Here is a 23,091-nt window from a genome sequence, read left to right on the forward strand (position 1 = left end):
AAATCCTGCAGCAAGAACAAACGATAAACTTGGCTTGTGTCAGTAGATGTCACTGCAGGCAGATACTACCATTATATTAAAGCTCATGGAGCCCTGGAGGGAAAATGGGGGGTGGATATGATAGCCCAAAGCAATTTGGAATAAGGAAAACAAAGACTCTCCCTAACTGGCAAGCAAATAAATAAATTAATAAACAAGCATTAAAAAAAATACACAGTCTGTGTACACTTCAGTAGTAATGTTCTAATCTGCTTAGTCTTAGAAGGTCAAGCAAAATATTAGCTGAAGCGTAAATAATTACGACAAAATAGTAACACTACTTATAAGCTTCTAGGCAATCACACTTGGGGTGGGGGGCGGTCATCTAGATAAGAAAAAACTGGTAAGGAACAAGTAGCCTTAAAAAAGAAGCCCATCCCTGGGTGAGGGATAACTTCACTACAACCGTTAACTGCAATAGGAGGTATCACAAATACTACTCACTATGCTTGGGCACTGAAACAAAACAGGCCAATTCCAAGCAGCTCATGTAACAAATGGGACCCAAGTTTCCAACTATGGAACATGGGAATTGCCACAAGGAGTTTGGTTGCATTCCCATTTCCCCATAAGAATCTCAAAGCGGAACACAGCCAAAAAACATGGCAGAACTTCATACTGACAAGAAAACTGAAAGAAAAGCCAAGCCCCAAGCTAAGCCATGGAAAAGCTTCCCAATGGTAGGACAGACTGGGAAGGGGTCTTAAACCTAGTTTGGACCCAACCAGGTGGCTGGCTTTCCAAGGGGGCTGGGGGCTGATCTCAAAACCAAGGACCCAATTTGCTTCCCTAATACAAAGACATCTCCACACCCCCTCCTCTCCATACGGCTTGCTGTTTAATCCTTGACATTCCATTTGTTAAAAGGCAAAAGCCGATGCTGGTCTAGCCAGCACGATCATCCATTTTAACTTGGTCAAGTTTTGCTCTCGAACAGCAGGCCTGAGAACTGTCAAGCTAATTTTACTGAACACTCTGTTACTGAATCATGCCTGAGCCCCGGCCGTTCTTTACCTCAGAAGCTGGACCCCATCCCAGAACAATCTTTAAAAGTTTATTTTACTGATCAAAGCAAAATAAGAAATAGCTCTTTTTTTAAAACTATATTTAGGGAGCGAGGTAGTAAGTGATGCTCTGGCAAGAGTTCTGAAATGTAAAGTGCCTTGTGCATTTATAAACTTGCGGGTATTTGCTCTGGCACTAGGCCAGTGTGTGTTTGGAACAAATGCCAATCATTCGCGTTCAGACTTGCCTTCCCCTGCTTTCTCCTTGGAAGTCCGTATGCGCTCCATCTGTGACAATATGCTGGGCGATGGATGAGTAGGACCTAAAAGGAACACCAGTTCTTGGGTACTCGCAAGCTAGTATTGGGCTAGATCTCCCAAACTTCCATCTGTCCGGGTTCCACCTGAACTATTTTAGATTTGAGTCTGCTTGTAAATTGCTTACATTCTCTCCTAATCTGCTGCTGGCTGACAGCGTTATTTCCAACCAATACATTTATCTTTTCAGCGAAGGCAGACTAAAAGCTCAAAAGGTAGCCTTGTGTTTGGACTAACTTCCATAATTAAAAGTGTCCTTTGAAAAGATTTTTGAACAGAGGAAAATCCCTAGTCTGTATTTTTCTGTCATTTTACCCAAACATACCTGGGTGACAAGGTTAAAGCATGTGGAGGAAATCCCTGGCACTTATCATCCACAGGCATTACTGATAAACTGTGTGGTGGAGGAATAAAGGATTACCTTCTGTATTTTTTCATTACACTTTTCTTTTGTTACAGAATACATAAATCCATTGTGGCACAATGTAATATGTATCACCATGCTACACCTGCGGACGCTTCCGAGCGGCTGCCATGTCTGTGCAGTCAGGAATGATAAGTGAACCACCCGTGAATGTTAACGATAGTGATCATTCTGAGGTAACTCGGCTCTCCATCTTCCTTTACAGCCTCTGTGCTGAAGCCAGGGTAGCAAGGTTCATGAGAGGAAAATGAAAACAACAGTGAAGGGAAGGGGCATGCTCGGCACTCGGAATGTGCCTTCGCGGGTGTGCGGGATCTCACTCTGGGGCTCCGTTTCGGTGAAAACGTGCACATTTAAAGGAGAAAGAGGTTGTGACCCACGTCCTGCGCCCTCAGCCAGACTTAATGAAAGTTTCCTCAGGTCAGCCTTGCACTCCACTCACTCCTCTCCCTCCAGATGAACGCCAACATTGGATCTTGTCCCAAGTCTACAGCACTTAATGTTTCTAAAACACAAGAGTACAGGATCTAAGTGGTTCTCAGAATCCATATAGGTGCAACTGTTAAGTTGTGCTCCCATTTAATAAATGGATATGGAGACCTGCTACCACAATTTTCAGCTTGACTTCAAAAGAGTCTGGGTTTTATGCCTCATTTCTTCATATCCAGGATTTTTTATGGGCTTTCTAAAATGTCTACGGAAATATATCGTGTAAAGGCACTTTTATTTAATGTTGGGCACTGGGTCTGAGACTGAGGAGATGTTGATCTTGGGGGACCCGGGGCAGCAGGCGGGGAGGGTGCTAGCCCTGCTTCCCTTCTTCATGGCACTGCATTTCAGTCTCTGGGTTGTGACCTGCGCCGGGGATTACCAGCCCTTGGACAGACAGGCAGATGGATGGACAGACAGGTGGGCTGCAAACCCACTCTCAGCTAGGAAACTGCTCCTCCCCCAGCTCCCCTCGTGGACAGACAGCTTCTTTTCTGCCAGTGCAGGGCATTCTAGGGGCACTGGAAGAAGCAGCTGCCCTTCCGCAGCTCCTTGGGTTGCCCGTGCTGGGTCCAGGATGAAGCGCCACCTCAGGGAGCTGACTGAATGCTGGCAGGAGTGCTTCAGTCAATTCCAAGTTAGGTCCTGTCAAGTCTCGTAAACACTGAAAAACGTATGGGTATTTTAAAAAGAGATTACTCACTTGAGGAATTCAGCTCTGTCCCAGTGCAAAGCCACTCAGTTACCAGAGGGAAGTTTTTATACCAGCATTAACCTAACACAATGAGCATTTCTGCACTAAGCACTGAACTAGAGGCGGCAGTGGACAAAGAGAGAAGTAGGGGCACAGGTCTTTATCTGAGAAGCTTAGATTCTATTTATAGGGGCAGAGCTGGAATCAGAACCCAAGTTGGAAGGCAACATATTGGAGAGGAAGACACATGGGTTGGGAGTTAAATACCTTTTGGTTCAAGCCCTGGCTCCGTGGCTAACCAAAATGTTGTCTTAACATGTGGGAACCTCAGCTGTGTCCACGAAATGAGGAGGCCATGTCCCTACAGAATTGCCAGGAGGATAAAATAGACAATGAATGCCAAGCACCTGGAACTAAGGCTGGCAAACAGTAAAAGGGGTTTACGATGTTCCTTCTCTTGTGTTCCCCTGTCCCAAGTCATCACCCCAAGAGAAGAGGCCCCATTCAGCCCATTTCCCCCAAACCCCCAGGAGATACTGCTTATTTGGGGGAATGGATCTCAACCTTCATTGCTCATAATTGATAACACAGGGCCATGAAAATGTGCAATTGGCTGGGCATGGTGGCAGCACTGGGACACTATCAGTAAGCAGCCCCTGGCCCAGGCATCACAACCCCCCTGAAGCTCAAAGCAGGGCACCCTGGGCTCCGGTTTTAAGGTTTTCCTTTTTGAGAGAGTAAACCAGAGAAGTAGGTACGTTCCACCTCGGCTTAACTCAGCTTTGGGTGGGGATGGTGGAAGTCAAAAATCATGGTGGGCTTCCCTGGTGGCACAGTGGTTGAGAGTCCGCCTGCCGATGCAGGGGACACGGGTCCGTGCCCCGGTCCGGGAGGATCCCACATGCCGCAGAGCAGCTGGGCCCATGAGCCATGGCCGCTGAGCCTGCGCGTTCGGAGCCTGTGCTCCGCAACGGGAGAGGCCACAACAGTGAGAGGCCCGCGTACCGCAAAAAAAAAAAAAAAATCATGGTGATAATGCAGAGAAATCCAGTGAGATTTATTAAGTGTCTGCTTCTGCAGAGTACAAGATGTTATTCTTCAACAATTACAACAATAATAGTAGCATCTACTACCTACTGAGCACTTAGTATGTGCCAAGTGCTGTGTTAAGCCTTTTAAATCTGCATTAACTCATTCTATCCTAAAATAGGCACTAATAAGTTATATCCATTTTGCAAAAACTGGGGCTGGAAATATTAGGGAATTTACCTGAGGTCACTCATCTATTAAAGATCCTATTTTGGATTCAGAAATCAACAATACGGTCCTTAATCCAAGTAGCACAGTCCAGTGGGAGAGAAAGACAAAGAAGCAAACAAAGAATTACAGCTCTGCATGATAAGCACAAAGATGAAGGCAAGCTCAGAGTGCTGCCAAAACATAGGGGCACTGCACCCAGCCGGTAGGGGTGAGGGGGATCAGAGAAGCTTCTTAGTGGGGAGGTCTCAAAACATAGCTGTCATTTAGCTCTGTATCATACTGAAAAAATGGTGGCAACACCAGAAGGCAGCAGAGCGCAGCAAGTTCTAGAATACAGCCTGCTTTGGAGTCCCAGCTCTGCCTTCCTTGGGTAAATGATATAGTCTCTCTAACTTCTAGTTTTCTCATCTACAAAATGAGGCTAATTCTTAGACTATAAGATTGCTGTCAGGGCTAAATACTTCTAAAATAATTAACATAATACCTGTCATAAAATAAATGTTTAATAATAGATAATATAATAAGTATCAGCTTTTCTTCATACAAAGAAGTGATATATAATGATGAGAAAATGACTTCAGTCAACATTTACTGAGCACTTACTTTGCTCATTTAATCCTCCCAGAAAAGGTAGGTGTTATCATCAGTCCCATTTTATAATGGAGGAAACTGAGGTTTGGCAAGGCTGAGACACATACCTGGAATTACGCAGCTAAGAAGTGGAGGAACCAGGACTTGAACCCAGGTCAGCCAGACTCCAAAGCCTGTGTTTTAAACCTCCCTATGGCCAAGGGAGTTTGGGGGGACTAAGGGGAAGAACAGACTTCCAGAGAGCGTATCTTCCAGATTGGAACCACTGCCCAATCTATGGAAAAGGTCAACTCCCACTGTAACAAATTCAGTTTGATTATAAATGTCCCAGCTCTTAGACTAACCATATGACCTACGAGACTGCTTTTTAAAAGCCCTTGGAAAACGTCCTGGTTTCCTGAGCCACAGCATCAGTTTGTGAAAGTGGGAAAAGGCTGCCAAGAGTAGCACTCCCTCCTCCAGTCCTGACCAGTTCATAATCGTGATGAAGACATACTCCTTTGGTTCCCAGCCTGTTCTGGTCCCAATTCCATGCATGTTCATTTTTGAGCATTTCAAGGTAGAAAATGAAAATATATGAGCAAGAGAAAGCCTTATAATAACTGCAGCATGCCTGCTTTAAAGGAAGTCCTTCGGGTATTTCTTTATCCATAAAGAGAGTTTACACTAGTGGGAATGCCACATTTTGTTTCCCCTTGCGCTGACAAAAATTTTTTTTTAAAGATCAAAGCGTATTGTGTGAGTATGTGATATTTGACATTGGACAAAGTACTCTTTTTCAAAAGAGACATTTTCCAAAAACATAACTCACTAGACTAATGGGCAGTGAGAAGCCAAAATGACTGCCCTCCGCCTTCTCCTTGTCTATCTTTGCCAGAGTCCTTGGGACTTGCCAAATCCGGTCATGCCTGCTTAGCTTGCTCGACTGATTGTGCCAGAAAAGAAAATAAGACACAGATGTATTTGAGCTCTTTGAGATGCCAGTAAGAGAGACAGCTAATGGCTTCATTTCGACCCTCCCCTTCCAGCTGGGCACAGGTGGGGGATAATGAGGTCCCTCTCCCTAATCAAACTCAATTATTTACTACTCTATATAACCGCAAAGACACTCACATTCAGTTCAGAATATAAAACACACCGTGGGCTACCTCCAACCACCGCCACTGGGTATTTATAACAAACTCAAGTGGCTAACAGTTTGCCTTGGCAGGAGTTTAAGTGTGTAAAGTTTTGCGAACTGTTTCTGTTCAAATATGTCCTGCTGAAATGGGGTCCCAGGCGGGGTTCCACAACTGTCAGGTCAGTGAACTGCATAACATCTGAGAATGTATTCACCACACAGTGCAGACAGGATCTGGAAATCAAAAGCTTCGTTCTATTGCACCCTTCTGAGAAGCATCACGGTTTTTTCAACAGCAAGACTGACGCTGTATTAATAAACATTACAAGTCACTAGCCTGACAGGTACATAGCAGCAGCTGACAGACTCCAACACAAGCTGAGGGGAGAACAGAGGAAAGCAAAATGAGACATAGTAACTAAACATGGCCAAAGGGGGTGGATCATGAAACAAATCACATTAACATCAGAAATGTGAGTCCCAAACTTTTAAGATATATAGCAACCAAAGCAACAATCTGGTATAATTTTTGGATACCAAAGTAAGTTGATGGCTATCTAAAATATGTGCTTTTATTGTAGGAACAAAGTTATCCTGGCACAATCTCAACAGACAGACATTCCAGTGAGCAAAACATACATATTTAGCTTGTCTGACCTTTAAATTCTTAGAAGTATGTAATTAATGCTTTCCATCTTTATTACTTACTCCAGTATTTCTGTCACTTTAAACAGACGCAAAGAAAAATCTTTTCTTTTCTCTAGACAGTAGCTGTTGCCAAAAAGGAAATCAAGTCACATTTACAAATACAAAATTAAACAGGCTGCATATGTTACACTTCCATACACGAGGACAATCTAGACAATGAAAATGTTTGCTAATACAACAGAATGAAAAGAAACAACACACAGTCAGTCCTCTATGACTCAAGCAACCAATAAATAACTAGGATAATTTATAGCCATGTTGTCAGGCCTGGTCACAAAGAGCACAGGCATCTTATTTTATTACTTGCCCTATTTTAGCTCTGCCCCTTACCAAACTGCATGACCTTGGGTAAATAACTACCTGTCTCTGATCCTCAGCTTATATATTATAAAGATACGTTGCTTATAAGGAATAAATGAGATAATGGCTATTAGGGGCACCAAACTGAGTGTGCAAAAACGCTCATTTCTTCCCCCTCACTCCCACTACCTCCTCTCAAGACCATTAAGGCAATATCACATTAAGAGTACGTGAGTTTTCAAACTAATGATATCTTTTCATAACGGTCTGGTCACTTAGGGTGTATTGTGGAGATCTCATCAAGAATGTATACTAAAACCACTGAGACCCTTTTTTGAAAGGCTCTCATACAGGAAAGAGCAATGAATCTAGGGCATGCCTCCTAAAAAAGCAGCTAACCTTTCCCTTTATGCAGAGCCAAGAGAAGCCACAGCAGTCTCTGGGAGCTCTCTGGGCCACACTGACTGAGGCAGCCCAGCTTCTGGTACAAGATCCTCCAACGTCTACCCCGTGGTCCATTTCCCAAATAGCAAAATCCTAACTGGATTCTATTTGCTCTGCAGCTCTTGGTTAAAATGACTCCTTTCCCACATCCACCTGACATATTAAACATTTTAAGTAAAACACATATATAGGAGGGCAATTTAATTAACTGACTTCTGATCTAGGAAGATTCTGTCCGTTTTATTGTTTTTGACTTTTCTTCCCTTAAAGCCCTTCTTCCCCACCCCAGAGTAGGATCCCAGTGTGAAACATTAATGTCAACACATGTAACGCAATGACACCACCCCAGCTGCTTTTGTCATTGTCATTTTTAAAGTCAACTCAGTTTCACAAATTCTGATTGAATTAGCCCATGCTGGGGGATGGGAAGAGATGGACAATGCAAGTTCCTCTCCTGTCCACTGCAAGATCTCATTTTCATTTTCCCTTGTCCTACTGTCTAAAGGCCTTGGCATGGTCATTGTCGGCAAGGAGCACTTCTTCAGATGCTGAAAACCAGCTGAGAGCCAGCTCTTAACTAGTATTAGGGGCCACCCTAATACCTTTGTCCCCTACTTCTCCCCTCCCACACTCCTGACAGCCAAACAGCTTCAACGCTTAGGCTCAGAGTAGCTACTAGCAGTCAGCAAGGTAGGGACTCCTGTTTATATACACATTTGCTCTATCCAAAATCAATCAAGAACAATGGATACCTTAGAAATCCGCTTGCTGATCTGGTAAAGGAGGCCGTGTCCACTAACAGGCTCCTAATTTGCACTTTGTTAGAGTAATCCATTCTCCTTCCCCTAACGACAACTCTATTTCCAGGGGTTTCCTGGGGCCCAAGGGCCTGGGAGGGCAAAACCAGCCTAGCCCCAACTCAGTAAGAATATCAAAAGGTATCCAGCTTCACACTCTTTTCCACAAAACACTTTTCCAATTAGGGATTCATTTAAGTTAACTAGCTCCTGTTTTTAAATGTAAATCATTATATAATGTAATAAGTCATTATCTCTGCATGATGGAACAAAGAGAAATTTGAAATTTTCTTTTATATGAAAAAACAGATTTTCTAATTTTTCTATTCTGTTTTCCATAAGATCTTACGGAAAAACCCGAACTTTTGAGCCAACCCAATCTAATGGACATGTATTAATTGTGCAATAAAAAAATAACCCAAAGAAAAGTTAAACCCCATATACAACTTAGTGTAAATTATTCAGGCTGATAAACCTCTGATAAAAATAACAAATAGCAACTACATAACACTTCCTACACACTAGGGTCTGAGCTAATTTTCTCATAGCAGCATTTCCTACCTGAGGTTCCTGGACCCCCTAGGGTCAAAAGATGCATTCACAGGCTCTCTTGAGTTTCAGAATTTAAAAATTTTGCTTTTAGTTCAATGAAAATCATGTACATATGATTTGCACTGAAAAGCAAAATTTTATACAGATATATAAATAGATGTATATAGTGACTTATATAAGCAATAGATAGACAGATATGGATATAGACCATTCCCAGTCTTCCATGTTCCTCATTCTCCATCCAGCTGGGGGAGCCCTGAGTCACTGCTTGGAGGAGAAATACCCAGGAGAGCCACCTGACCTTCATTAGACAGATGTGAACAAGAAATAAACATATAATAAAGCCAGGGTCAACCAATCTAGCCCATGTCCATTCATTTACGTATTTTCTATGGCTGCTTTCGCATTATGATGGTGGAGTTGGCCCACAGAGACTGTATGGCCTGCAAGCCTAAAATATTAACTATCTTGTCCTTTATAGAAAAAGTTTGCCAACATGTGGGATAAGCTGGTGAGATTTGGGGGGTTGAGTATCCTAGCAGCTGGTTATTTAACATCAGTAATCGACTTAGAAAGGCCAAACGGCATCAGTGCAAGCTATATGCCAAAACAGTTTGTTGAATAAGGAAAAGTGACAGGAGAAGTGTACACAAGACTCTTTACGGAACAGACTTGCTGATCTCTGAAGAATTCATCCCCTGCAGTATGCAAGTCACACTGTGCACAGGACAAATGAGGCAGAGAGCCCATCTATGAACAGAACCAATTGACAACAGCAGAAAGTAAGGTGACCCATCATCCTGGTTCACCCGGGACTGAGTGGGGTGCTCTTGGACTTAGTACTTTCTATTTTAAAAGTCAGTTCCCTGGTGGGGAAGGGATTCTGGGCTTAGTGGTTAGGATTCCGGGCTTTCACTACCGTGGCCCGGGTTTAATACCTGGCTGGGGAACTAAGACCCTGCAAGCTACGCGGCGTGGCCAAAAAACTAAAAAAAATAAAAGAGGGAAAATCCTGGGTAGGACTGGCATAAACTGGTCATCCTAGCAGAAATGTTCTTTATTTTTCCAATTAAAAAACATTTAAAATTTGGGGGAGGGGTGCACTATAAATCAATTGGCCCATTAAAATAATGGACTAGTACCTAAAAATACATTCATTGTTTAAAAGGACAAATAATATGATAGTCTGATGTCTCATATGAAAATTAGAAGACTCAAGTTGACAAGTAAAACAACATCCATTAAACCCCACATCAGTGATTTAATTTCAGCAAAATATCATCTGTTGCATTAAAGTTGTTAATTTTTATTTTATTAATGTTATAGTTTTATTTGCATTTAATTTGTAATTTTTTTGGATTGCATAAAGACATGGAATTTATAGCTAGAATTTTACACTTGTATGTGTTTAAGTAACATTATAATAAAACAAATTTGGGCAAACATTGAAGTTCCAGGAGAATTAATTTTCCTTTAAAAGAGGTCTGTACATTACTTACATTTAAGAACATTCCTCACAACAAATCCATGAGGTAGTAATTACCATCCTCACTTTACAGATGAAGAAACTGAGACCACAGTCATGGAGCAAGTCACTAGTGAAGCTGAAACTTGAACCCAGGTTAGCCTAAGTTCAAAGGCTGTGCTACCTCATTTGGAGTAGGGAAAGATGGTATATTGGAGACTCCTGGTTGAACGGTATGAGGGCCTCTGAAAAACAGAAGGCAACCTGGGGCTTCATGGTATTCAAAAGGCAGAAACAGGGCTGTAGAAGAGGTTAAGTGGGCTCAGAAAGCAAGGTGGGACAGAAAGCTTGCCCAAGGGCCTCCTTCTCCCCGAGCAGCCCGCAGACACCTGAAGATTCATTCGTTCATTCCTTCTCTAGGAAGCCCTGTGCTAGGCGCAGGGATGGGTTAAGCAGTAATGCAAAGATGGTTCAGGCGGTAATGTGAGCGATGGGCAGCGGCAGATGAAGCTTCGCTCACTCACTCACCTGCTGCTCACCTCCTGCTGTGCAGCCTGGTTCCTAACAGGCCGCGGACAGGTACCAGTCCGCGGCCCGGGGGTTGGGGACCCCTGTCTTAAAGGATGTCTGCCACAGAGGATGTCTGCAGATCTCCAATGTCCACCCCTGTCCGTGTTCAGCAAAAGTTATTCCAATTCAGCCTTTACTCAATCCCTCTATTTACTCCATTACCACCATAGTAATGGAGCTATGCTGGGTGCTGTGGGGCACTAATGATCCAGTTCTTGCCCTCAGAGGATTTTTATTAATAATAACAACAATTGCAGCAAACACTTATTTAGATAATGCTTATTTAGGCTAGGCACTGTTCTAAGTGCTTTGCACATATTAACGCATCCAATCCTCACAACAGCTCTATGAGAGACGTATTATTACTACCCTCATTTAACTGAGTCGTAGAAAAGTCAAGTAATTCATCTGAGATTTCACACACACTAGTAAGGGCAAGGTCAGAATCGGTATCCAAGAAGTCTGCCTCCAGGGGTCACCATGCTCTTGAACTTTGGCCTTAAGACGGTGGGATTCACTTGAATGACTAGACCAATACTTGATTCCCCTACCCACATCCCAACCATCAGTAGGGTGTTGGGAAAAAAATGGACTTTGAAGTTAGGCATGGGGTCAAGTCCAGGCCTGAGAGCAGTACTTCCCAGCCTCAGTTTTCATGTCTCTAAAATGGTCATAATAAAAACTGGGCTATTTTCAGATTAAATGAAATAACATATACATAGTTGGCCCTTAGTAAATACTAATTCACTTTCCATTGTCAAACCTAGCTCCTTCTTCCTGGTTCAGTGCAGTGTCTATGCAGCCACTTCCTGCCCATTCTCCACTGGGAGAGAGATGCAAAGAGGAAAGGGAGGGAATGAAGAGAAGGAGCAATGGTTTCACTTCTTTTGCTGGCACTTCACTCTCTGAAACTTTGGATATGTCCCTGGAGATTCCTAAAGGTCTGCTCTGTCCTGCATTTCCAGGAGACATTTTTCTAACTTGGAATTTAGACCAGAAAGGTGAATGGGAGGTTGTTGAACCAAAAAAACATACACAGGGCAAATGGTCAGTAATTTGTACTATTTCATCAGACAACTGAGAAAAAGAAGAAAGAGAAAATGTATTGACATTTGTTCTAAATGCTCACATATAAAGATTTTACTTGACCTTGTGTTTTCATAAACACTCCAGACATGCTGAATAAACTCCTGGACTTCAGAATAAAAAACGGATTGACTGTGGTGTGTGTGTTTGGGAGTGAGAGTGCAGGGGTGGGAGTAATTCAGGAAAAAAAAAAAAGTATCAGGTTTAAAGCAGTTGTTTTCCCATTCTCTCTTCCCATTCTCTGGAAGGTAGGGTTCACAGTGAGACACTGTGTAGCCTTAGATGCTTCTCCTAGGAAGGTATGCCCAAACCTCATTCTACTGAAAATCACTGATTTTAAAGCTCTTGTTTGAAAAAGGACTTTCAGATCAAAAGATTGCTATGATCATATGTTAATATTCATATAGTAAAAATTATGTGCTAATGAGAACAATTCTTCTAGTGATTTATTAATAAACGATAGAATTTCAAGCAGAAACTACTGACATTTCATTATATACATCTTTTTTTTTTTTTTTTTTGCGGTACGCGGGCCTCCCACTGCTGCGGCCCCTCCCGTTGCAGAGCACAGACTCCGGATGCGCAGGCCCAGCGGCCATGGCTCACCAGCCCAGCCGCTCCGCGGCACGTGGGATCCTCCCGGACCGGGGCACGAACCCGTGTCCCCTGCATCAGCAGGTGGACTCTCAACCACTGCGCCACCAGGGAAGTCCCTATATACATCTTTTAAAGTAAAAAGAAAAAACTTCTAATGACACCTTGTAATGGTAAGACTGAAAAGATGGTTTTATGAATTTTATTTGTAGCACTGTAATAGATACCTCTTCAGAAGGCTATATATGTCAATACAAAGCGAGAATCTGAAGATGTTTCTACCCTGATCAATAATCCTATTCACAGGGAATTATCCTAAGGAAGTTATTCAACAGAAATAAAAGGGATATAGATAAGGACTATCATTATAGAATCACTTGTTAAAACCAAAACAAGGAAACAATCTTAACATCCTCTGACAGGCATCCATATCACCCCACAGAGTTTTCTGTTGTATTGCTCATCACAGTTGAATGATCTGTTTGACAACTCTCCCCCAACTAGACAGTAAGCTCCATGAAAACAGGGGCTGTCTCTGTCTAGATTTTTTTGAAAAATTCAAGTACTACTTTATTAAATGAGTTATTTTATATAATATGAACATCAATATAATTACAATTGTAAAAATTTTTTTATAACAAGGATGAACTGATTTTCAGATTTCCAAATCAGAGTCAACTGTACATTTATACAGAACTGTCTTTGCGTGAAGTCCAGAAAGGAACAGCATAAACATGAGGGTTTCTGTAGCCCCTTTATTTTTGCTGATCGACAGTTTGTTAGAAAAGCAGCTGCAGGTTTTTACCTAAGGTCTCAGACATTACATAATAAATGCAGATTGTAGGAATTAAGAACAGATATCAAAATACTTGTAATATAATGTTAAGTAAAAATAACACAATATGTACACTAGAACTGAAACTGTAATATATATACATGTGGAAATGATTATACAGAAATGAAAATAATTATACTGGGATGGAGGAATCATTGGAAAACTTTTAAATTACTTTAATATTCTTTAAAGTTGTTGTTTTAGTGCCTCTGAAATGTAAAAAGAAGGAAAATATGTGACGTTATATACACCAAACATGATTTCAGGGTAGGGATGAAATGACGATAATAAAGCTTGAGGAGCCACCCCCGGCTCACTCCCAGGCACACAGATTTCTTTCTTTGGTCAAGGGTAGAAACACCCAAAATACTCATATATCATAGGTAACATAATCCTATTTTTAGTAAAAACCTGAAACAAAGGCAATATGTTTTTAAAAGATAGGGGAAAGTCCTCTAAAGCAATCCCTCTTCTGGACAGTGAATTTGCTGGTTACTAACAGCAGGGGGTGCCAAAGGGATCACTATTGCTCCCAGGAGATGGCCAGGAGTGGGACTGTCACGGCCTCTGTTAGAAGACCTTAAGCTGAGAAAACGCTGCAGGTTTTCCCCTAACAACCAGGACATGTGTAAGACTCAGGTGCTCTACAGATGTGAATGGACAAAAACTACATTTTTATTTTAACTAACTTCTAACTGATATTTAGCATCTCCTTGAATTATGAACGCAGTCAACAAACCACAGTCATATGAGCAGTACTGGTGACTCTGTCATGAACAGAAACCACAGATACCATCATAGCACATTACAATTGTTGCAGATTTCTCAAATATCATTTACACTTACCACTACTTTGAAACAAGAGACGTCAGGAGTTACTGTTAGACCTGCCTCTGGATCTTGTCATTTAATGTATTAATAAAGCCAGTACATATTACTATATCACAAATTTGTTTAATAATTTGATAACTATTTAAATATAATGGAATTCTTTCGTACTCCTGTGAATTTTACTCTCTGCATTTACAAACACTTTTCTGAGAAGGGCTTCTGTAGGCTTTACCTGACTACCAAAGGCACAGGAAAGATTAAGAACCTCTGCTCAGTCTAATGCAAGGCAACTAAGAAAAATCAAATTTGATTTGAACAAAGTTGGAGAGAAAAAGAAGTATTTTAAGTCACAAAAGAGAAGTGGCTGCAATGCACATTTTCAGTTTGGATTCCTAAATGAGAAAGAGGGAAACCCCAAATTTGTCCTTCATAGGCCCCAAAGTACCCCAGTATTTCCAGAGGTCTGGTTCCTAGACATGACATTCAAGATATGCCTAATAGAATTTGCTACTGCAAAGCAGTCTGCATTTAATCCAGGTGCAGAGGCACAGAATACAATGCAAATGTTGTCCCCAACGTCTCTCTGAAAGTAATCATTACATGTTGGCTCTCCAGATACCAAATATCATTCATTTGATGAACAAAGCCAAAATCAAATCCAAAGTACTAGAAGGTAGAGGTGAGATACTGAGATAAGTAACAGAGTCAATACTTACATTCGAACAAAGAGCGACTCTTTGGATGTCAGACCAGGAGATGAATACTTTTCAACCAAGGCCAAAGTACTGAAGCCAAACTTATGAATGGGCTCGTTGGAATCCAGTGGGGGGAAATCTGTGTCAACCTCCCCATCATCCTCGGCAATATGCAGGCAGTAGGCACTGACATTGTCACTGTAAGAAAAACCAAAAAGGTAAGTAAACACCAAGGTGAGGGAGGGATGCAGAGACCAGAAGCTATGGTGTACAGCAAACTGGGACACTACTGTTTTTTACCCCAAAGCCTGGTGATACAGTTAGATCTCCCAAACCCTACTTCATTTGATAAAGAGAAAACACATGGCACCACAAAGGGGGAGAAAAACAGTGTGAAAGGAGAACATTTATACTGCTCTATTCTTTCAACAAATATTTACTGAGCACCTGTTAATAGATAAGACCCAGAACTTAACCCCTTTGATCAAAGATGAGATTGAGTATCAGCCCTCAAAGGAAGCTTAGAGTATAGCAGAGGGAAAAAGTAAGCACTACATTAGCTATAATATTTATAAATGTAAATAAAATAAATATCATAAAAGAGAGACAAAACTATAAAGGAGGAAAAAATTATTTGGAGGGAATCAGAGGCCTTTGATTTATGTTCAGGATTAAGAAAATATCTATGCTCTAGATCAGAAGAACTCAAGGTAACCAAGACAATCTTTACAGTTCTCCTTTCTCTGAAGAATATCAGGTTCACTTGGCAGGATCTGATTCCAAACACCAAGGACACTTAACAGAGTAAAAGCAAATGATGCAATTCATCCTGACGCAGATACCTAGCCTTCTCAACTACTCCTGGACTTGTCTCACTTCCCCAGAACGTCCTGTCAGTACTCCCAGATTCCAGCTTTGCCCAATTTAGAATTAACACTCCTTCTCCTTTGGGGGAAATAAAAAGTCAATTTGCTGAAAAAGGGTGGGAAACTATACTAACATAAAGAAAATTTAAAACTGAAATCAACTTAAACACTTTAAAATACCCTGCACCAAAGTTGAATTGTGAAACTGCAAATCTGCTAGCATTCAGAAGTATGAACCTAATAGTTCACAAGGAGGTAGGACTCTAAATTCTGTGGCTTAAATTTGGAGTTTTAATTATATGATTGATGGTTAAATTAATTAATTGCAAAGTGTATGCTAATTGTTTAATTGGTTGCTTGATCTATATAGATCATTTTTTGAATTAAATGAGTTGATTTACAAAGTTTATTGATTGGATGTGACAATGAATTATTTCACTGACTACCTGATTTGCAATTTTCCCAATTAATTCACAAATCTTTAGCTGCAACTCTGCTTATTGAGAGAGAGCCTACTTCAGGTGATCTATACTCAGTCTGTCATGACTAAGAGATATTTATTATATAAAATAGGTAATAAGGACAGATTTAAATTAATGGGACCTGTAAATTTACTAAATGGATGGATAACAAGAAAGTAATCTGTCTATGTTTGTCACTATAAATTTCATGTATTTGCAATGCTGTTAAGAAACTTAAAATTCATCTCTGAATGGTATGGGAAACTTACCAATCTTTGCAAAAGGTTACCAACTTCAACACAAAACACTTGTAGAAGGAGAAGAAAGCCCTTTAGATGAGGAAAATATCATGGTGTAGTAGCTAAGGGCTTTCTGTCCAAAGGGACTTGAGTTCAACCTAAGCCCCATTGCTCATGGACTACGTGATTTGAGAATACGCTTCGTTCCCTTCAGATTCCAATTCTACAGAAAGGGTACAGTCACCTAGAGGGGGTTTTGAAGTTTTGATGAGATAATATATGTAGTGCCTAGCATATAACAGAGGTAAAAAAATAAATGGCAGTAACTATAACAAAGTCAGATGGAAAATAACATGTATAGTTAGGTCAACCCTTAAAGACAAATTGTGGATGCATATTAGAGCAACAAAGCAACAATGAAAGTGAGCAACATGTTCTATGTGCAAACATCTGTAACTGGAGTGAACATGTCCACCGTGCTCCAGCCTTGGGGCCACTGAGCCTCTGGGATTTTATGAGCAGGGCAGACACTGATGAAGCAAGCAATGGACAGCACAGATTATTTACTGCCGTGTAAATCATCCTGAGGAATGTCTGTGAATCCCTAGCACCACAGAGGTTTCAAGGGCAAATAATAAGTCTATTGATCAAAGCAGAAAGCCAAACAGTGGCATCAGAAGAATCCTGCTTTGATTGTCACAGGACGCCCCCAAATCTCCTCCAAACAAACTCAGCAAATGTCACAGCCTAAGCTCTGAAAGCCAAAAGACTCAATGTGCCAAGTGCTATTATTCCCCCCAGTTCTTAAATATAAAGTGTGATATCATTTATTCATTCAAAAAACATTTGTAAAGTGCCTACACTGTGCTGTAGCCTGTCCTGAGCACTGGGAACACAGCAAGGAAAAGAGTGAATAATCCACTCTATGTTTCTGGGTCCTCAGTAAAGTTTAGCAGTAAACAGTGCTCCACCCCCTATCAACCCTTAATTGAACAACTAAGGGGAAAAAAAATGACTAAAATTCCATATTCTATGCATGGATATTGGTTCCTTTGTGCCTTTACAGGGGAATCATTAATAAAAGAAGCTACTGTGATATTCTGACTTCTAAAACTGCTTCAGGACTTCAAATCAGTACTAGTAAAACAGCCTTTAGTATCATTAGCTACATTTATTGAGTACCACGTGCCAGACACTGTGCACAGTGGTTTAGACACATAAGCTCACTGCATCTTCCCATCAGCTCTGTGAGTCCTTTATTATTATTTCTATTTTACAAATTACAAAACTAAGGCTCAATGAGGTTCATCTTACATGCAAGATTAAACAGCATGTAAATTATAGAGCTGAGATTCAAACCCAGGCAGTCAAGAGCCCTCACTCCTGACTACCATCTACTCCTCTGCCTAAGCCATAGTGTATCAAGATTTCCCAAGGCCCTTGGGAACCTACAATCGTATGGAAATGCTACATATGCTAAAAAGGAGAAGGAAACCACGACATATTATTTATAAAAAATCAGAAGCTTAGAGAGATTTATTTCAATCTCCTCACTTTTACAAATGGGGAATAGATACCTAGAAAAGAGGAATAAGGTGCCCATGATCACCTAGTTAAATGGTGGCAAAGCTGGTTTTCAGAGAATTCAGGTTTCCTTACTTCTCTTCCATTACTCTTTGATCAAATCAGAAATTGGTGGCATTTTGAAATGGGGAGAGAAAAAAGGGGCAGCTGTGGTCCCTGACTCAGGAATTTGCCAAATATAGACACCTAGAGCTTCCAAAACAACAAAAATGGGGTGCCTCTTCATGACAGTTTGTTGGAAGGATGATGGGTTTTGCAGTGAAATCTGGTTTTCATGCCAACACAACCACGAACCAGCTATGTAACCAAATCTATCTGAGCTCCATTTTCTTACCCATGAAAGGCTTTCCTTGATTTCTTTAGGAGAATCATTTGGATCTCTAGGAGAATCCAAGTGATTCTCCTCTGTGTTCTTACAGAACTTGGCTGATATTTCTGCATATAACTTACCACACTGCTCTTTTTCTTATTTATGCATCTATGTTCTCCTAAAGAGCAGGGATTCTTCTACTATCTCTGCATCCGCACTGAAGAGTAAAATGGCTGGCATTTAGAACAAATATTTGTTGAATGAATGAATATATGAATGTGTAGACTGAATCACTCTACCCATGAAAAAAACATAGAGGGTATTAATGATGTGTGTGTTAACGAGAAGAGGAGAAGTAATAAGCTTTTCTTTTTCTTTTTCTGGCTTTTCTGGCTTTTAGCCAAATGGGGCTTTCAAGGCAGTGCACATGTATCAGAGATAGCAATTCAAGACAAGGGAAGAAGGCCCAGGAAAAAGTGAAAATGAAAGAGGCATTCTTACAGTTCACCAATATGAGTACTGGCATCTCAGTTTTTTATGGAGAAAACAATAAGAAATTATTACAACTATATAAAAACGTTCAATTACATACATATAAAAACACTAGAAGAAAAGGGACTAAAAAGTTCATAAAGATTATATTTACATTAAAGCAATGAGCACTTTTTTCTTTCTAAATTTCTATACTTTCCAGATGTCCCATAATATGTATATATAACTTTCATTTTCCTTTCTTTATAAAATATTTAATTAAATTTTTGATAAGTATAATATTAATATTCTTATTGTAGACAATTTAGAAATATGGAAGAGTACAAAGAAGTCTGGGAAATCTCTCACCCCACTACACAGAGAAAATCATTTGTCCTAGAGACTCTGAGCATGGCCTGTCTGATTGGGAAGTGTGCTCATTTTCTCTATTAGGTTCTGGAATTATGGAAGAAATAGCCATAACTACTGCATAAGGGTCTTATAAGGATTAAATGACATAGTTAACTGCACAGTGCCCGGCATGAAGAAGGATTCTCATTTTGCCAAAATTTCTTCTACCACTTTTAAGCTTCTGATTACACAGAAGCAGAATTAACTATCTAACAGAAGCATGGTGGATAGCAACGAGACAGAGAAGCCTCAAAGTCCTGTTTGTGAGTCACTACCAGAGAGAGAAGAATGATCAAAACGGTAACAAACAAGCACAGGACAACTGGATCCACAAGAAGAGGCTTAATTTTAGAGTTGGGTTGGCATGGAAGGAGCAGGCCCTTTTAGGTACCATGGAGCTTGTAAGAGGACTGGAAGTTTAAGAAATGAGTGGATGCAAAATGGAGCCTGCTGCCAAAGAGAGATCCTTTTGGGGGAGATATATAGATCTCCAAGGCTTTAATGAGTACAATTAACTGAATTTCCCTTATTCATATTTCAACAAATAAAGCTAAATTTCTTCATTAGAAAAATTTATTGCATTAAATTGTTGACCAATATTCATTTTATGTTCAAAGGCCAGTATGGCTTTTATGAAGAGACAGAAGCCTATAGCCCATAAATAGATGGTATTTAATTCATATATGAAAATTCAGGAGCATTCCAGGAAGCATCCCGGATTTCTACCAAATGTGATCTGACATGTTCATTCTTATCTTCAGAAAATGCAAAACACACTAAAGTATGAACACAAGACAGGTTAAGGCTTATTGTTTTTTAAATGAAAAATAAAAGAATGCATGATTCTGAAATGTCCAGAATGCTCATTACATGAGCTCTGCTGCTTATTTTGGTGACAAGCAATATTAAGAGTGTGTCAGGCATTAGCAAGAGAAAGATCCTGATGGTTGCAGCTCAGAAGTTCATCTCTTTGAAGTCAGAGAAAAGATTTTTAAGACTCCCAAGATTTCCTTTTCTCTAAAACACACCCCCCCATAAATGGAAAGTAGAACTGATAAATAACATCATAACGTTTGTCAAGCCACAGCAACCTCAGACAGGAATAGTTAAATCTAAATTTCCTGGTAAAGTTTTAGGGAGAAAATGTCCACTAATTTTTAGGTAGAAGCAAGACCTTTATATTGTTCTGTCTGAGCTCCTTTTAGGACAGTTTCTATTGCTATGTCTTCAAGTTCCCTGACCACAGCATGCTTCCTCCTGCCACAGCATCACTGCCACACAGTTCCATCTGCCAGGAGCCTTCCCTTGCCAAATGCCCCTGGCATCACTTTCTGAGGGAATTCCTCCCTGGTTCCCAGGTTCTCACAAATGGCATTCCTTCCCTGCAGAGCACTTAACTCAGCTTCTAAGCAAACATTATTTGGCTTAATTATTTGCCCATTTCCCTCACTAGGTTGTAGAATTCATGAAAGAGAAACTATGTCTTGTTCCCCTCACCACTGTACACCCAGCAAAATGCCTGGTACATAGCAAACACTCAATAAATATTTACTGAATGCATGAATGAATACAAATGATAAGTGAAATGAGCCAGTTACAAAGTGCTATTACACTTGATAATTTCTTCTTCCCCACCAAACTGTAAATTTTTTGAGAGCAGCAGTTGCATTTCTCTTGTTCTCCATTTTATCCTCGATACCCAGGGCCTGGAACTCCACAAATATTTGCTGAATGAAGAAAGGATGAGGGACTTAAGTCTTTGAGATTAAGCAGGATATCAAAAGAAGAGTGAGAAAGGCATTTCTAAGGAAACAGCAAAAGCAGACATGGTGCGTGTCAAGAAGCTGCCAGTTAAAGAATGCGATGCGTTAGAATGTATGGGAGCATAGCGGGGGGTCAGATGGGAAGGGCGCCTTAGGCTGTATTATTTAGGTAAACGGTTCTCAATGAAGACTCTAAGGAGTATAAATTAGAAGCAGCAACCTAGAAATGGAAGGAGAGTAGACAGTGGCAGGCATGCAGACAGCAAAAAAAAAAAAAAAGGGGGTGGGGTGGGGTGGGGGTGGCGGTGTGGGGAGTATAAAGAATTCAAATTGCTAAGTTGTCAGAAAACGTATAATGTAAAGTCAAAAGTTCCTATATACTTTCATACGCCCACAAGGGCATCACTGTATCATAGCATGGTACCATTAACTGACTCATCAAGAAAGGGCTAAATTATGCTACTGTTGCTGAACTAATACAAGTATTCATTGCAGTAGTAGCTGCTGGAGTTACAGTATTTAGCAGCAACAGAAACAAACATTTACTGAGCACGTGCCATGTATTTTCTCATTTTATTTTCATAACCACCCTGACAGGAAGTTTCTATCCTCATTTTACACATGAGAAAAATGGAATACATGGGCTGAAGTAATTCATCCAAGATCACCCTAATGGTTAGTGCCAGAATGCAAACCCAGACTATGACTTTAAATCCCACACTCTTAACCACTGTGTTACATACTGATAAAGAAGGCAGAGGAAAATGTTAACACATGTTAGTGAGCTTCTATGAAATATTACAAAAATAAAGAAACCTCGATACTGAATGAGATAAACCTCAACTATCTAAGCGGTCCACCAAGTTTCCCAAGGGCTCTATGAGAATGAAGTGAATCCACAGTGAAATCCACTGCATGGCTATATCATGTGTTGGCATACTCTACAGCTGCACTTTCCAAACATGTGGCTACTGAGTCCTTGAAATGTGGCTAGTCCGAATTGAGATGTGCTGTAAATAGCAAATAAACACTGGATTTTAATATGTGACCAAAAAAAAAGAACATTAAAAATCTCATTAATAATTTTTATATCAATTACATGTTGAAGTGATAATATTTAGGATATAATGGGTTAAATAAAATATATTATGAAAATTAATTTCACTTGCTTTTTGGAAATGTTTAAATATGTGATTACTAGAAAATTTAAAATTGTAAATGTGGCTTACATTTTTAGCTTGTATTATACATTTTTTCCAGCTTTATTAAAATATAATTCACATATAGCATTGTTTAGGTTTAAGGTGTTGATACAATACACTTACGTATTACCAAATGATTACTACCAAGTAGTATTAGCCAATACCTCCATCATGGTGAGAACATTTGGCAACCTAAGCAACTTTTCAAATGTGCTGTACTCTGATCCCAAGAACTTATAACTGAAAGTTTATAACCTCTGACCAACATCTCCCCATTTCCCCCACACCCTAGGCCCTGGTAACCACCATTCTAATCTCTGTTTCTATGTGTCCGCTTTTTTAGATTCCACATATTAATGATATCATACAGTATTTGTCTTTCCCTGTCTAACTTATCTCACTTAGCATCATGTCCTCAAGGTCCACCTATGTTGTTGAAAATAGCAGGATTTCCTTCTTTCTCATGGCTGAGTAATATTCCATTGTGTGTATATATACACCATTATCATCTTTATCCATTCATCCATACATGAACAGTTAGGTTGTTTCCATATCTTGGCTATCGTGAGTAATGCTGCAATGAACTTGGGAGTGCAGGTATCTCTTTGTGATCCTGTTTGCATTTCCTATGGATACATACCCAGAAGTGGGATTGCTGGATCATATGGCAGTTCTATTTTTAATTTATTGAGGAACCTCCATACTGTTTTCCATAGTGCCTGTATCAATTTCCATTCCTACCAACAGTGCACAAGGGTTCCCTTTTCTCCATGTCCTCGCCAACACTTGTTGTATCTTGTCTTTTTGATGATAGTCATTCTAACAGGTGTGAAATGATTGCACTGCATTTCATTTGGACAGCACTGCTCTATAGCCATAAACTTCCACTCACTGAGCACTGCGATAATCTCCAAAGTATACTACACCAGCTTTGTATAACACAGCAAAATTCTTCAGGTTTTTAGTAT

The 23,091-nt window shown here is 40.3% G+C and overlaps 1 protein-coding gene across 7 annotated transcripts in view; it reads right to left on the reverse strand.

The window, feature by feature from the left end:
- The window catches only part of MAPKAP1 (MAPK associated protein 1), a 230,645-nt gene that overhangs the window by 93,955 nt on the left and 113,599 nt on the right, over nt 1–23,091 (reverse strand). For 6 of the 7 annotated variants that reach the window (XM_022578740.3, XM_022578739.3, XM_022578738.3 and 3 more), the window contains one exon: nt 14,838–15,014. In XM_022578740.3, the coding sequence (XP_022434448.1) occupies nt 14,838–15,014 (177 nt within the window). Of the gene's footprint in view, nt 1–1,151; nt 1,367–14,837; nt 15,015–23,091 lie in introns of those variants that run through there. The other variant, XM_089913749.1, reaches the window with a different exon arrangement.

The sequence above is a fragment of the Delphinapterus leucas genome, chromosome 6 (genome assembly GCF_059928025.1).
Source record: "Delphinapterus leucas isolate spDelLeu-1000000601 "Yukka" chromosome 6, BTC_Dleu_Yukka2, whole genome shotgun sequence".
In the NCBI taxonomy this organism is placed as follows: domain Eukaryota; kingdom Metazoa; phylum Chordata; class Mammalia; order Artiodactyla; family Monodontidae; genus Delphinapterus; species Delphinapterus leucas.